The sequence below is a fragment of the Triticum dicoccoides genome, chromosome 7B, assembly GCF_002162155.2.
Source record: "Triticum dicoccoides isolate Atlit2015 ecotype Zavitan chromosome 7B, WEW_v2.0, whole genome shotgun sequence".
In the NCBI taxonomy this organism is placed as follows: Eukaryota; Viridiplantae; Streptophyta; class Magnoliopsida; order Poales; family Poaceae; genus Triticum; species Triticum dicoccoides.
The window spans coordinates 62,839,227-62,856,025 of NC_041393.1; the positions used below are offsets into that span (position 1 = coordinate 62,839,227).

The following is a 16,799-nucleotide window of genomic DNA, read 5'->3' on the forward strand; positions in this document are numbered from 1 at the left end:
ATTATAAAGGAGCTCTACAGGTGTCTCCAAAGGTACATGTTGGGTTGGCGTATTTCGAGATTAGGATTTGTCACTCCGATTGTCGGAGAGGTATCTCTGGGCCCTCTCGGTAATGCACATCACTTAAGCCTTGCAAGCATTGCAACTAATGAGTTAGTTGTGAGATGATGTATTACGGAACGAGTAAAGAGACTTGCCGGTAACGAGATTGAACTAGGTATTGAGATACCGATGATCGAATCTCGGGCAGGCGACATACCGATGACAAAAGGAATAACGTATGTTGTTATGCGGTCTGACCGATAAAGATCTTCGTAGAATATATGGGAGCCAATATGAGCATCCACGTTCCGCTATTGGTTATTGATCGGAAACGTGTTTCGGTCATGTCTACATTGTTCTCGAACCCGTAGGGTCCGCACGCTTAAGGTTTCGATGACAGTTATATTATGTGTTTTGATGTATCGAAGAAGTTCGGAGTCCCGGATGAGATCGGGTACATGACGAGGAGTCTCGAAATGGTCGAGACGTAAAGATCGATATATTGGACGACTATATTCGGACTTCGGAAAGGTTCCGAGTGATTCGGGTATTTTTCGGAGTACCGGAGAGTTACGGGAATTCGCCGGGGAGTATATGGGCCTTATTGGGCCATACGGGAATAGAGGAGAGAGGCCGAAAGGAAGGAGGCGCACAGCCCCCCTCTAGTCCGAATTGGACAAGGGTGCAGCCCCCTTTTCCTTCCTCCTCTCCCCCTCTTTCCTTCTCTCCTACTCCAACAAGGAAGGGGGGAGTCCTACTCCCGGTGGGAGGAGGACTCCTCCTGGCGCGCCCCTCCTGGCCGGCCGACCCCCTCCCCCTGGCTCCTTTATATACGGGGGCAGGGGGGGCACCTCTAGGCACAACAACAACAATTGATCCCTTGGATCTCTTAGCCGTGTGCGGTACCCCCTCCACCATAGTCCACCTCGATAATACTGTAGCGGTGCTTAGGCGAAGCCCTGCGACAGTAGAACATCAAGATCGTCACCACACCGTCGTGCTGACAGAACTCTTCCCCGACAATTTGCTGGATCGGAGTCCGGGGATCGTCATCGAGCTGAACGTGTGCTAGAACTCGGAGGTGTCGTTGTTTCGGTGCTTGATTGGTCGGGCCATGAAGACGTATGACTACATCAACCGCGTTGTTATAACGCTTCCGCTATCGGTCTATGAGGGTACGTGGACAACACTCTCCCCTCTCGTTGCTATGCATCACCATGATCTTGCGTGTGCGTAGGAATTTTTTTGAAATTACTATGTTCCCCAACAGTGGCATCCGAGCCTGGTTTTATGCGTAGATGTTATATGCATGAGTAGAACACAAGTGAGTTGTGGGTGATATAAGTCATACTGCTTACCAGCATGTCATACTTTGGTTTGGCGGTATTGTTGGATGAAGCGGCCCGGACCGACATTACGCGTACGCTTACGCGAGACTGGTTTTACCGACGTGCTTTGCACACAGGTGGCTGGCGGGTGTCAGTTTCTCCAACTTTAGTTGAACCGAGTGTGGCTACGCCCGGTCCTTGCGAAGGTTAAAACAACACCAACTTGACAAACTATTGTTGTGGTTTTGATGCGTAGGTAAGAACGGTTCTTGCTCAGCCCATAGCAGCCAGTAAAATTTGCAACAACAAAGTAGAGGACGTCTAACTTGTTTTTGCAGGGCATGTTGTGATGTGATATGGTCAAGACATGATGAGATATAAGTTGTTGTATGAGATGATCATGTTTTGTTGAAGTTATCGGCAATTGGCAGAAGCCCTATGATTGTCTCTTTGTTGCATAAGATGCAAGTGCCAAATAATTGCTTTACTTTATCACTGTGCGATAGCAATAGTTGCAAGAGTAATAGTTGGCGAGACGACCATGTGATGACACATTGATATAGATCAAGATGATGAAGATCATGGTGTCATGCTGGTGACGATAGAGATCCTGACAGTACTTTGGAGATGGAGATCAAAGGCGCAAGATGATCATGGCCATATCATGTCACATATTTTGATTGCATATGATGTTTATCTGTTATACATCTTATTCTGTTTTGTTTGACGGTAGCATTTTAAGATGATCTCTCACTAATTATCAAGAAGTTTTCTCCATGAGTATGCACCGTTGCGAAAGTTCTTCGTGCTGAGACACCACGTGATGATCGGGTGTGATAGGCTCTACGTTCAAATACAACGGGTGCAAAACAGTTGCACACGCGGAATACTCAGGTTAAACTTGACGAGCCTAGCATATATAGATATGGCCTCGGAACACGGAGACCGAAAGGTCGAACGTGAATCATATAGTAGATATGATCAACATAGTGATGTTCACCATTGAAAACTACTCCATCTCACGTGATGATCGGACATGGTTTAGTTGATTTGGATCACGTGATCACTTAGATGACTAGAGAAATGTCAGTCTAAGTGGGAGTTCTTAAGTAATATGATTAATTGAACTTTAATTTATCATGAACTTAGTCTTGGTAGTATTTTGCAAATTATGTTGTAGATCAATAGCTCGCATTGTTGCTTCCCTATGTTTTATATGTGTTCCTAGAGAAAACTAAGTTGAAAAATGTTAGTAGCAATGATGCGGACTTGGTCCGTGAACTGAGGTTTATCCTCATTGCTGCACAGAAGAATTATGTCCTTGATGCACCGCTAGGTGACGGACCTATTGCAGGAGCAGATGCAGACGTTATGAACGTTTGGCTAGCTCAATATGATGACTACTTGATAGTTTTGTGCACCATGCTTTATGGCTTATAACCGGGACTACAAAAACGTTTTTGAAACATCATGGAACATATGAGATGTTCCATGAGATGAAATTGATATTTCAGACTCATGCCCGTGTCAAGAGGTATGAGACCTTTGACAAATACTTCGCCTAAAAGATGGAGGAGAATTTCTCAACTAGTGAGCAAGTACTTAGATTGTCTGAGTACTACAATCGCTTGAATCAAGTGGGAGTTAATCTTCTAGATAAGATAGTGATTGGCAGAATTCTCTAGTCACCATCACCAAGTTACTGGAACTTCGTGATGAACTATAATGCAAGGGATGACAAAAACGATTCCCGAGCTCTTCGTGATGCTGAAATCGACGAAGGTAGAAATCAAGAAAGAGCATCAAGTGTTGATGATTAACAAGACCACTAGTTCCAAGAAAAGGGCAAAGGGAAAGAAAGGGAACTTCAAGTAGAATGACAAGCAAGTTGTCACTCCCATGAAGAAGCCCAAAGCTGGACAAAAGCCTGAAACTGAGTGCTTACACTGCAAAGGAAATGGTCACTGGAAGCGGAAATGCCCTGAATATTTGGTCGATAAGAAGGATGGCAAAGTGAACAAGGGTATATTTGATATACAGGTTATTGATGTGTACCTTACTAGTGTTTATAGTAGCCCCTGAGTATTTGATACTTGTTCGGTTGCTAAAAATTAGTAACTCGAAACAGGAGTTACAGAATAAACAGAGACTAGTTGAGGGTGAAGTGACGATGTGTGTTGGAAGTGGTTCCAAGATTGATATGATCATCATCGCACACTCCCTATACTTTCGGGATTAGTGTTAAACCTTAAATGTTATTTGGCGTTTGCGTTGAGCATGAATATGATTTGATGATGTTTATTGCAAACGGTTATTCATTTAAAGTCAGAGAATAATTGTTGTTTTGTTTACATGCATAAAACCTTCAATGGTCATACACCCAATGAAAATAGTTTGTTGGATCTCGATCGTAGTGATACACATATTCATAATATTGATGCCAAAAGATGCAAAGTTAATAATGATAGTGCAACTTATTTGTGGCACTGCCGTTTGGGTCATATCGGTGTAAAGCGCATGAAGAAATTCCATATAGATGGATTTTCGGAATTACTTGGTTATGAATCATTTGATGCTTGCGAACCGTGCCTTTTGGGCAAGATGACTAAAACTTCGTTCTCCGGAACAATGGAACGAGCTACTGACTTGTTGGAAATAATACATACCGATGTATGCGATCCAATGAGTGTTGATGCTCGTGGCAAGTATCGTTATTTTCTGACCTTCACAAGATAATTTGAGCAGATATGAGTATATCTACTTAATGAAGCATAAGTATGAAACATTTGAAAAGTTCAAAAATTTCGGAGTGAAGTGGAGAATCATCGTAATAAGAAAATAAAGTTTCTGTGATTTGATCGCGGAGACAAATATTTGAGTTACGAGTTTGGCCTTCATATAAAACAATGTGGAATAGTTTCACAGCTCACGCCAGATGGAACACCACAGTGTTATGGTGTGTCTGAACGTCGTAACCACACTTTATTGGATATGGTGCGATCTATGATGTCTCTTATCGATTTACCACTATCATTATGGGGTTATGAATTAGATACAGCTGCATTCACTTTAAATATGGCACCATCAAAAATCTGTTGAGACGACGCCTTATTAACTGTGGTTTGGCAAGAAACCAAAGTTGTCGTTTCTTAAATTTTGGGGCTGCGATGCTTATGTGAAAAAGTTTCAACCCGATAAGCTCGAACCCAAATCGGAGAAGTGCGTCTTCATAGAATACCCAAAGGTAACTATTGGGTACACCTTCTATCACAGATCCGAAGGCAAGTTATTCGTTGCTAAGATGGATCCTTTCTAGAGAAGAAGTTTCTCTCGAAAGAAGTGAGTGGGAGGAAAGTAGAACTTGATGAGGTAATTGTACCTTCTCCCTTATTGGAAAGTAGTTCATCACAGAAATCAGTTCCAGTGATTCCTACACCAATTAGTGAGGAAGTTAATGATGATGATCATGAAACTTCAGATCAAGTTGCTACCAAACCTCGTAGGTCTTCCAGAGTAAGATCCGCACCAAAGTGGTACGATAATCATGTTTTGGAAGTCATGTTACTAGACCATGATGAACCGGCGAACTATGAGGAAGCGATGATGAGCCCAGATTCCGCGAAATGGTTTGAGGCCATGAAATCTGAGATGGGATCCATGTATGAGAACAAAGTATGGACTTTCATTAACTTGCCCGATGATCGGTGAGTCATTAAGAATAAATGAATCTTCAAGAGGAAGACGAACACTGATAGTAGTGTTACTATCTACTAAGCTCGACTTGTTGCGAAAGGTTTTCGACAAGTTCAAGGTGTTGAATACGATGAGATTTTCTCACTCGTATCGATGCTTAAGTCTGTCTGAATCATGTTAGCAATTGCCACATTTTATGAAATCTGGCAAATGGATGTCAAAATTGCATTCCTTAATGGATTTTTTAAAGAAGAGTTGTATATGATGCAACCAGAAGGTTTTGTTAATCCTAAAGGTGCTAACAAAATGTGCAATCTCCAGCTATTCATCAATGGACTGGTGTAAGCATCTTGGAGTTGGAATATACGCTTTGATGAGTTGATCAAAGCATATGGTTTTATACAGACTTTTTGAAAGGCCTGTATTTACAAGAAAGTGAGTGGGAGCACTACCGCCTTTTTGATAAATATATGTGAGTAACATATTGTTGATCAAAAATGATGTAGAAATTTTCTGGAAAGCATAAAGAAGTGTTTGAAAGGAGTTTTTCAAAGAAAGACCTCGGTGAAGCTGCTTACACATTGAGCATCAAGATCTATAGAGATAGATCAAGACGCTTGATAAGATTTTTCAATGAGTACATACCTTGACAACATTTTGAAGTAGTTCAAAATGGAACAGTCAAAGAAAGAGTTCTTGCCTGTGATGCAAAGGTGTGAAGTTGAGTAAGACTCAATACCCGACCATGGCAGAAAATAGAAAGAGAATGAAAAGTCATTCCCTATGCCTCAGTCATAGGTTCTATAAAGTATGCTATGTTGTGTACCAGACCTATTGTATACCTTGCTCTGAGTTTGGCAAAGGAATACAATTTTGATCTAAGAGTAGATCACTGGACAGCGGTCAAGAATATCCTTAGTGAGGACTAAGGAGATGTTTCTCGATTATGGAGGTGATAAAAGGAGCCCGTCATAAAGAGTTACATTGGTGCAAGATTTTACACCGATCCAGATGACTCTAAGTCTCAATCTGGATACATATTGGAAGTGGGAGCAATTAGCTAGAGTAGCTCCGTGCAGAGCATTGTAGACATAGAATATTTGCAAAATACATACGGCTCTGAATGTGACAGACCCGTTGACTAAACTTCTCTCATGAGCAAAACATGATCATACCTTAGTAAACCCTTTTGGTGTTGATCACATGACGATGTGAACTATGGGTATAAATCACATACAGATGTGAATATTGGTGTTGAATCACATGCTGATGTGAACTAGATTATTGACTCTAGTGCAAGTGGGAGACTGAAGGAAATATGCCCTAGAGGCAATAATAAAGTTATTATTTATTTCCTTATCTCATGATAAATGTTTATTATTCATGCTAGAATTGTATCAACCGAAAACATGATACATGTGTGAATACATAGACAAACTGAGTGTCACTAGTATGCCTCTACTTGACTAGCTCATTAATCAAAGATGGTTATGTTTCCTAGCCATGGACAAAAGAGTTGTCATTTGATTAACGGGATCACATCATTAGGAGAATGATGTGATTGACTTGACCCATTTCGTTAGCTTAGCACTTGATTGTTTAGTATGTTGCTACTGCTTTCTTCATGACTTATACATGTTCCTATGACTATGAGATTATGCAACTCCCGTTTACCGGAGGAACACCTTGTGTGCTACCAAATGTCAAAACGTAATTGGGTGATTATAAAGGAGCTCTACAGTTGTCTCCAAAGGTACATGTTGGGTTGGCGTATTTCGAGATTAGGATTTGTCACTCCGATTGTCGAAGAGGTATCTCTGGGCCCTCTCGGTAATGCACATCACTTAAGCCTTGCAAGCATAGCAACTAATGAGTTAGTTGTGAGATGATGTATTACAGAATGAGTAAAGAGACTTGCCGGTAACGAGATTGAACTAGGTATTGAGATACCAACGATCGAATCTCGGACAAGTAACATACCAATGACAAAGGGAACAACGTATGTTGTTATGCGGTCTGACCGATAAAGATCTTCGTAGAATATGTGGGAACCAATATGAGCATCCAGGTTACGCTATTGGTTATTGATCGGAAACGTGTTTCGGTCATGTCTACATTGTTCTCGAACCCGTAGGGTCCGCACGCTTAAGGTTTCGATGACAGTTATATTATGAGTTTATGAGTTTTGATGTACGGAAGGAGTTCGGAGTCCCGGATGAGATCGGGGACATGACGAGGAGTCTCGAAATGGTCGAGACGTAAAGATCGATATATTGGACGACTATATTCGGACTTCAGAAAGGTTCCGAGTGATTCGGGTATTTTTTGGAGTACCGGAGAGTTATGGGAATTCGCCAGGGAGTATATGGGCCTTATTGGGCCATACAGGAATAGAGGAGAGAGGCCAAAAGGAAGGAGGCGCGCAGCCCCCCTCTGGTCCGAATTGGACAAGGGGTGCAGCCCCCTTTTCCTTCCTCCTCTCCCCCTCTTTCCTTCTCTCCTACTCCAACAAGGAAGGGGGGAGTCCTACTCCCAGTGGGAGGAGGACTCCTCCTGGCGCGCCCCTCCTGGTCGGCCGACCCCCTCCCCCTGGCTCCTTTATATACGGGGGCAGGGGGCACCTCTAGGCACAACAACAACAATTGATCCCTTGGATCTCTTAGCCGAGTGCGGTGCCCTTCTCCACCATAGTCCACCTCGATAATACTGTAGTGGTGCTTAGGCGAAGCCCTGCCACGGTAGAACATCAAGATCGTCACCATGCCGTCGTGCTGACATAACTCTTCCCCGACACTTTGCTGGATCGGAGTCCGGGGATCGTCATCGAGCTGAACGTGTGCTAGAACTCGGAGGTGCCGTAGTTTCGGTGCTTGATTGGTCGGGCCGTGAAGACGTACGACTACATCAACCGCGTTGTTATAACACTTCCGCTATCGGTCTACGAGGGTACGTGGACAACACTCTCCCCTCTCGTTGCTATGCATCACCATGATCTTGCGTGTGCGTAGGAATTTTTTTGAAATTACTACGTTCCCCAACTATTATCTCTATCAGATCTCACTTTCGCAAGTGGCCGTGAAGGGATTGACAACCCCTTTATCGCGTTGGTTGCGAGTTCTTTGTTTGTTTGTGTAGGTTCGTGGGACTTGTGAGGAGCCTCCTACTGGATTGATACCTTGGTTCTAAAAAACTGAGAGAAATACTTACGCTATTGTACTACATCACCCTTTCCTCTTCAAGGAAAACCAACGCAAGCTCAAGACGTAGCAGAAGGTATCTTAAAGTACCACAACACAAATCTAGTGATTCAGCACAAGGGGAGCCAAACAATATTTATAAACTTTAGCACCTATGCATTCTCCAAGATGACAAATATGACCAGACACTCGTTGCAAGGAAGATAAAAAGGGGCAAAAGGACTCAATCTAAGTCAATTACACAACATGCAATCTATAGGAGTGAGCTCGGTAGCGTAGAGTTATGGAGGAAAGGATGGTGGTGAACAACACCAATAAGTTTGCGCAGGGTTGGAATGTGTGATTTTATTTGTTAGGGCTTTTTTCGATGGTCACTATGGTTTCTTGATCTATAGGTCATACGAAGAATGTGTGGTGAAATAGACCCATCTTGACTTCTCAAATGGAGGAGACAATTTTGTCACACTGAGCAAATGTAATGTAGGAATTCACATGTCCTTGGGAGAAATGGGACTGGATCTTTCGCTCCACATTTGTTACACTTTGATGATTTGTCAAATTTTCTTGTAACTAATTTTTGACCCAAACTTCATTTCCAATGTAACATCTTCCTTCTATCACCACTCACCTCACCTCTGATACACACAATGAGCAAAATACCAGTTTATACCATCAATAGAGGAGGGGAACTAGGGTGGCAACAAGGAGCGTCAACGGTAGCACTGGCGAGCAGAGAGCTATGGTGGCAGTGCTGCATTGATGGAACACTGGCATCAATATCTTTTGGAAAAGATGGGGGCGTGCCCGAGTAAAGAGGTCTCGGGGTAGGAAGATGAGGGAGGGTAATAGAGAATGAATAAGGTGTGGTTAGTGATACGTCTCCGTCGTATCTACTTTTCCTAATGCTTTTGCTCTTGTTTTGGACTCTAATTTGCATGATTTGAATGAAACTAACCCGGACCGACGCTGTTTTTAGCAGAACTACCATGGTGTTGTTTTTGTCCAGAAATAAAAGTTTTCGGATTTGGACGGAACTTTTTGGAGAATTATTTTGGAATATATAATAAAGTATGGAGCCAAGACCCACTAGAGGGCCCCCCAGGTGCCCACAGGACACCAGGGCGCGCCCACCCCCTCTGGCGCGCCCTGGTGGGTGGTGGGGCCCTCGGGGCTCCACTGACCCTAACTCCGACGCTCCGCCATCACCTCCTGTTCTTCATCGGGAAGCCAGATCTGGAGCCCGTTCAGGGCTCTGGAGAGGGGAATCTTCGGTCTTCATCATCACCAACCCTCCTTCATCACCAATTCCATGATGCTCCCCACCGGGAGTGAGTAATTCCTTCGTAGGCTCGCTGGTCGATGAGGAGTTGGATGAGATTCATCATGTAATCGAGTTAGTTTTGTTAGGGCTTGATCCCTAGTATTCACTATGTTCTGAGACTTTGTTATGCTTAATGCTTGTCACCAGGGCCCGAGTGCCATGATTTCAAATCTGAACCGTTTATGTTTTCACCATTATATCTATGTTCTAGATCCGTTATTTCAAATCCCAGCTTGACAATATTTGGGATACGTTTCCGGTGATGACCGTAGTTTGAGGAGTTCATGTATTCACTATGTGTTAATGCTTTGTTCCGGTTATCTATTAAAAGGAGGACTTAACATCCCTTAGTTTCCTTATGGACCCCGCTGCCACGGGAGTGTAGGACAAAAGATGTCATGCAAGTTCTTTTCCATAAGCATGTATGACTATTTACGGAATACATGCCTACATTATATTTATGAACTGGAGCTAGTTTTGTGTCGCCCTAGGTTATGACTGTTATATGATGAATATTATCAACGAATTCACCATTCCAATGCCTAAGAGTTTTCCATATTGTTCTTGCTGCTGTTACAACTGCTACAAAATTGTTATTGCTCTTACCGTTATTATTGCTACTATTACCACTGCTATCAAAACTACTGTGCTACTGATCATTGTGCTGCAGATATTTAATCTCCAGACGTGGTTGAATTGACAACTCAACTGCTAATACTTACAAATATTCTTTGGCTACCCTTGTGTCGAATCGATAAATTTGGGTTGAATACTCTATCCTCGAAGATTATTGCGGTCCCCTATACTTGTAGGTTATCAGTTAGCCGGACTAGTCAAACCAAGTGCTTTGATGCATGCATCAACTTAAATCCATCAAGGGTATTCATCCACAAATCCGGGCCTAGTGCTTTCACATAATGTGAAAATAGATAGTGCAAGATCAATTTTCAAGAAATGTTGCCAAAGAATACCAACAGAAAGAAAAAAGAAAGACCATTGGAGGCGTGGTTTTTTGGCTCTCGGTTCCAAAAAAGGCATTAATCTCAATCAACTATTAGGGAATGTTCGGAAAAGTAGTTAAATGCATAATACATAATAAATACATATAAACAAACCTAAACATGTGGGCCATGCACATTAAAAGCTTTTGTTGTCATTGCAAGAGAGTGCATAATCACTTTGGGTGTTCAATTTATTATCCTTGCTCATGCATATGCTTTGCATTAATAGTGTTTCCAGGTATACCAAAATCAAACAATAATAGTCTATCTAGGTTTGAATTTTCCATTTATTCATGTAGATGTAGCATCCTCTTAAAAGAAACATCCAAAGAATTAAATATGATGAAATTCTTTGTATTCTTAGACGGAACATACTATTTAAGAAACAACAACATGAAATTAACATTGTGAAGCTTTTGACCGTCTACTGAAAAAAATAATGGAACATCATGAAATTCCCTCCCAAAATTAGTAACCATGAAATTCTTAGTTTTCTATGAAGAGACACAATTTCTGAAATTATTTATCATGGTACCCTCTCTTATCCATTCAAAGTTGAATTTCTGGGAAATCGTGAAATGCATTGAACATTTGTTTGGAAAGTTCCCCGAATTAGCATTAGGAGTTTCTTAGTTTCCTAGTAAGTAATTTTCGAGAATTATTTACCATCATAACTCGCTTTTCCTTGAGTCCAAACCTTTTTGTTCCATACAACCCTTCTCCCAAAACGAAACAACTTCATCGCATTCAAAACTTTTTGTTCCACACAACTATTCTTCCGAAACGAAACTACTACTCCCTCCGTCCCATGATATAAGATGTTTTTATAAGCAGGGGCGGACCCAGACTGAAAATTACCTGATGTCCACATACAAGGACACGTGCCTACATGTTAAACAATTCAACGACCCACACACTAAATTAATGTACCACGTTAAGCAAGTGCAAATTGAACCCGGTGCATTGGCACCGAGTAGCTCTACCTAGCTACGCCCCTGTTTACAAGCTCGCAAATGCGTCTTATATTATGGGACAAAGGGCTACTAGACTCCACCTCCAAACCCCCCGCAAAAAAAAAAAAGAAGACTCCACATCCAAAAAGAGCCACCGACGACTGAATGAAAAGCTAAAGCGATTCGCCCAACATTCAAATTCCAAATCCGCCTATCGTTTCCTTTCCATGATGAAAGCACGAGGAAAGGAGCGGGTGGGCCCCGCCCCGCTCGGAAATCTTCTCTTCCCCGCAAAGCTCACGAGTGACGACGAGTCGAACGAATGAGCCAGCACGAGCACGCGCCCGCGCCCGCGACGACCTGTTAAACAATTCTTTTAATTTTTCTTCTTTGCTTCTCCTCTCCTCCGAGGAAAGGAAAGGAAAGGAAAACAAATCGGCGGAAGGAAAAGACCCAGACGCAGACCCAGTTGCCTCGCCTCGTCTCGTCTCCCCCCAACCCCCAAATCCATTCCCATATAGCCGCCGCCGAGCCCCCCGAGCCGAGCTACTCCTCCCCACGTCGTCTCCTCCACCCCACCCCACCCCACTCCGCCCCCTCACCCCTCGCCGCCCGCCCGCCGGCTGATTGGGCGGCCCTGCTGCCCGTAGCATTTTTGAATTCCGCGCCCCGGGCGGCCCATCTGCCCTCCAGGCGCCGCCGCAGATGTCGCTGTATTTCCGGCGGCTCTTCAACCGGCGGCCGCCGGCCGGGCTCGTCGAGATCTCCAGCAACATTCTGGGTGCGTGCCTCCTCGCCCAATCCCCCATTTCATTGCGATTCCTGTTTATTACGCTATCTTTGCTGGACCCTGGGCGAAATCTGTCCCCTTGCTCGCTCTCGGCTTGGAACTGTTCGTGCGACGAACGCGTCGCACCTGGAAAATCCTGCTCATGTTGCGTGTGTGGCGGTTCTTCAGCTCGAACTCCGAAGGTTTTAGTCTGCGACTTTGGGATTAGTAGTACGACCTGTTCTCTTCTTGTTATTCTTTCGTTATTTTTATGTTCCTTCTGCAGTTGTTAGCCTGTGAGAAAATTCGTATGGACAATACGTGGGGTATTGTTTATAGTACAATTTGATCAGGCGACAGGACTGTGTCAAAGACCTTGTGCTATCGTGGTGACATTGCTTTCTTGTCTTGACCCGGCAGAGGCTGCGCAGGGAGCCCATTGATTAGCTGTCGCTCAACTTTGCGTTTTTGACCATAACAGTAACACTTTAGAATACGAAGGATTAGTTGGTTATCCCTTATCAGGCCCTCATTATTTTCTCCAGCATTGCGTGTTCATTCAGCGCGATTCAGCCACATTAGGTGACATTTCAACAAGTTTTAGCACGAGGTGGCTCGAGGGCTTTAGGTTCTTCGGGCACGAACATGAATTCCTATGCTTGAGAGCATGGGATGTTCCTCCTGATTTATGAATTATTCATCGATGGCTCAAATCAGGTCATGTTTCAAAGCTCCATATGCTTTAAAGCTCGAAGTTCTGATATAAAAAATATATATTTTGTAGGCATTTGTTTTTTCCTTTTTACTGTACATCTTTGGAATTATTTGTGTTTCTCATTACTTCATTAGGTTATTTTTTACAGAAAAACTAGCAGTTGGTCGAGTATGTTGGCTTACAACTCAACAAGGCTTCTTGCTTTCTGATTAATCTGACTGTCTGAAACTAGTATACCATTTTGTTTCTATCAGATATCCACTTGCGTAGCATATGCATACCAGGTTACCAACTACCATTTTTTCTCTCAGTGTGCATGGGTGTTTTATTGTTTAAGTTAAATGTTTCAAAGTGGATACATGCTTTGTTCACATTACTTTTATATATGGAAACTCTCACCTGCTACCACTGGACAGGCTTTGTATGTTTGCGGTGATCTCACTTATTAATAGCAGAACTGAGATTGCTCTCATTGTCACCTTTTAGATGCTAACTTTTGACTACTTCTTTATTTTCCAGTATTTGACCACTGCTTCTCCACGGATATGCTTGAAGAAGACGAATTGAAGCCATACATTGGAGGCATCTTAAAACAGCTACTTGCGCGCTACTCCATTGATTCATTAATGGTATTCAACTTTGAGGGAGGAAAGAAGAACAACCAAACTGCCCGCATTTTCTCAGGCTATAATATGAGTGCGATGGGTTATCCACGTAACTATGAGGGGTGTCCTTTGCTCACCTTGGAGATGATTCACCATTTTCTTAGGTCTAGTGAAAGCTGGCTCTCATTAAGCCAGGACAACTACCTGCTTATACATTCAGAACACGGTGGGTGTCCGGTCCTTGCTTTCGCATTGGCAGCCCTACTGGTTTACCTCCGAAGGTGCAAAGATGAGAGGAAGGCGTTGGAGATGATCCACAAATATGCACCACCTGGGCTGGTTGAGCTCTACTCACCACTGGACCCAGCACCTTCTCATTTGAGATACTTGAAGTATGTGTCAAGACGGCACAAATCACCAGAATTGTGGCCTCCTGCTGACAGGACGTTGAACTTGAACTGTGCAATCATCAGGACGGTACCGAATTTTGATGGTGAAGGGGGATGTAGGCCAATATTTCGAATTTATGGCCCAGACCCCCTGGCTCCTCATGACAGCAGTGCCAAAGTTCTCTTTTCAACTCCGAAGACAGATGATTTTGTCCAGCTTTACACGCAGGTATAATTTTGTTTTGTTATCATGAATTACTCAGTGATCTGTCACAGTAGGGCTGTGGTTTTTGTCTATAATGTAGGGTTATAAGTTGAACATCGTTAGTTCATTACTGACCCGTTCTCAAAAGGGGAAATCATAAATATTAGACCCTTGAACTCTTTTAAGTCATCTATAGTTTCTGCGCTGACCTCATAAACTTCAAAACAGTCGAATCACACCCCTGACCAAAAAGGCTAAAACAATTCTTGTTGCACCAACTGTTGGTTAAGTGTAATTTATACCTTTTCTAGTTCTTACCCAGCCATGATGCTGGCGATTATGCCACATCAGCATAAGTCAGCTTATTTGAATACCACCATATTATCGAATTTATCTGGTTTGGACATTCGAATGGTTGAAGTTGATAGGTTGAAGAATGAAGAGAGTATTGGATGTAGAGCTTTCCCTTCTTGAAATACTTAAGATTTCCTTGGTCATCTGGAGAGATTATTGGTTTACACATATAGCTCAATTTGTTTTCTATAATGGTTCTGAATACGTTCAAACTTGAAAGAGCATATTATTGCATCAGTTCATATAGATAGTTTATTTTTTACTTGGAAGTTGAGGTACCCTTAAGCTTAAATTGCTGAACTGAAAACATTATACTGTTTTTGTTTATAATTACAGGAAGACAGTGAGATAATCAAGATTAATATCCGATGTCCTGTTCGAGGAGACGTTGTCATGGAGTGCATCAGCCTGGATGAGGACTTTAAACATGAAGTGATGGTATTCAGAGTTATGTTTAGCACGGCTTTTGTTCAAGACAATCTTCTGTTACTTGATAGGGACGAGATTGACATTCTGTGGGACACGAAACACCGGTTTCCCGTAGACTTCAGAGTTGAGGTAACCAGATAATCCTTACATTTTATAGCTTTATTCAGCTGTGCACTTTACCTCTATACATAGTAATGGGATATTTCTGCCTGATAATGATAGGTTATATTTTCGGAGATCGATGCGACCACATCGATTAACACTTCTGAGCCATCAAGCGAAAGTGAAAGCAATCACATCACGGATGCTGCATCAGAACAGAAGGGTTTGAACATCAGAACAGAAATGAGCAATGGCACACCTGAACATAACATTCCAGATAGCAGATCTGTCCAGACTTCTCAGACGGAACCAGAAAATATCCATTCTTCTGCACCAGAAGCTGAATCCGTAGGTCCAACCACTCAAGATCGTGAACTCTCCATGGATGCACCAAAGTCTGAGGGTGACAACGATGCTATTGCTGATACATCATCCTCGCAAGACGCTGAATCTGTAGGCCCAACCTCTCAAGAAGATGAACTCGCCGAGAACGCTTCTGCAGGGGAGGAATCAGAAGGGAGTACAACCAATAGCACAGCCAATTCTGATACGCAGTTGGCAGACCCCCCAGGTTCAGAAGCTGACGCAGCCACTGCTGAACGTTCTGACACTAACTCAGAGTCAGGTTCACCTTCAAGCAGAGCTTCGTCTAGCTCGCCAAAGTTTGACGAAGATACCGAGAACGCTGGAACAGCTGGGGCCGAAGCACAGTCGTCTAGCTCGCCAAAGTTTGATGAAGATACCGAGGACGCTGGAACAGCTGGGGCCGAAGCACAGTCGTCTAGCTCGCCAAAGTTTGACGAAGATACCGAGGACGCTGGAACAGCTGGGGCCGAAGCAGAGTCGTCTAGCTCGCCAAAGTTTGGCGAAGATACCGAGGACGCTGGAACAGCTGGGGCCGAAGCACAGTCAATAGAACTGGAAGGATCTTGAGACTATGACGGGCTGCTACTGTAAACTGGGGCAGCACTGGTCCATGGTGCCGCCCTAAATGTAGTTTAAACACATACACTTCCACAGTAGAGTGGAGAATTGCTGGTCGTCCTGACCAAAAGCATTGTACAGTTTACGTTGGTTAAACATGTGAGAAATTTTCAGACCATCTTCAGATTTTGGAGTCGAGGCATATGGTAGCTGGAGGTAGAGCTTCAATTCTTTTATCATTTTCATGGCTACTTGGGTGCAACCTGCAAGACAATGTGGTTGTGCCGGAGTTGGTTGACGGTGAGCTAGTGGCGCCAACTGCTTTCTTTCGAATTTTCTTGTCTGACGACGTTGTGTTCTTGTTTCTTTTCTTACTATTCGTTAGTTATGGAAAGCTGCAGTTATTAGGGTGATTGGTTTGATGCCAAAATTTGGCAAAATCAAAAGGTGCCAAAAATTGGCAACTTTTATGAGCTTAACAAAAAGAAAGTATAACCGACCAATCACTAGCAAATATTTGGCATTTGCCAAATTTTGGCATCGCCAATTGAGAATATCCTGACGTCGTCCAAGAAATGGTTAAGCGCAGTGGGAAAGATGCATATCGTGGTAAATAATTTCGCCAGTAGCTCAAACTGTGGGCCGAAGATGGATCCATAGCTCACAGCGTGAGACATGAACAGTATATATTCAAGTAAAGGATTTGGACTTTCAGTTCGAGCTATCTTTTTTTCTGTCAACTGGCAAATTCAAACATTTTCAGAACAACAAG

At 43.1% G+C, this 16,799-nt stretch overlaps 1 protein-coding gene across 1 annotated transcript; it reads left to right on the forward strand.

Moving 5' to 3' along the window:
• Positions 1 to 12,033: 12,033 nt before the first annotated feature.
• LOC119340322 (formin-like protein 6) lies at positions 12,034 to 16,255 on the forward strand. The gene is made up of 4 exons (XM_037612224.1): positions 12,034 to 12,316; positions 13,539 to 14,242; positions 14,909 to 15,130; positions 15,224 to 16,255. Exons 1-4 carry the CDS (start codon positions 12,241 to 12,243, stop codon positions 16,034 to 16,036), a joined length of 1,815 nt encoding a protein of 604 aa, XP_037468121.1. The 5' UTR covers positions 12,034 to 12,240; the 3' UTR covers positions 16,037 to 16,255.
• The last annotated feature ends 544 nt before the right edge of the window (positions 16,256 to 16,799 follow it).

Bases quoted from the DNA above. Each gene is read 5' to 3' on its own strand.
- LOC119340322 (XM_037612224.1), top strand. From the start codon at position 12,241: ATGTCGCTGTATTTCCGGCGGCTCTTCAACCGGCGGCCGCCGGCCGGG. The intron at 14,243-14,908 runs GTATAATTTTGT...TTATAATTACAG, and splicing joins TTGTCCAGCTTTACACGCAG to GAAGACAGTGAGATAATCAA. The intron at 15,131-15,223 runs GTAACCAGATAA...TGATAATGATAG, and splicing joins CCGTAGACTTCAGAGTTGAG to GTTATATTTTCGGAGATCGA.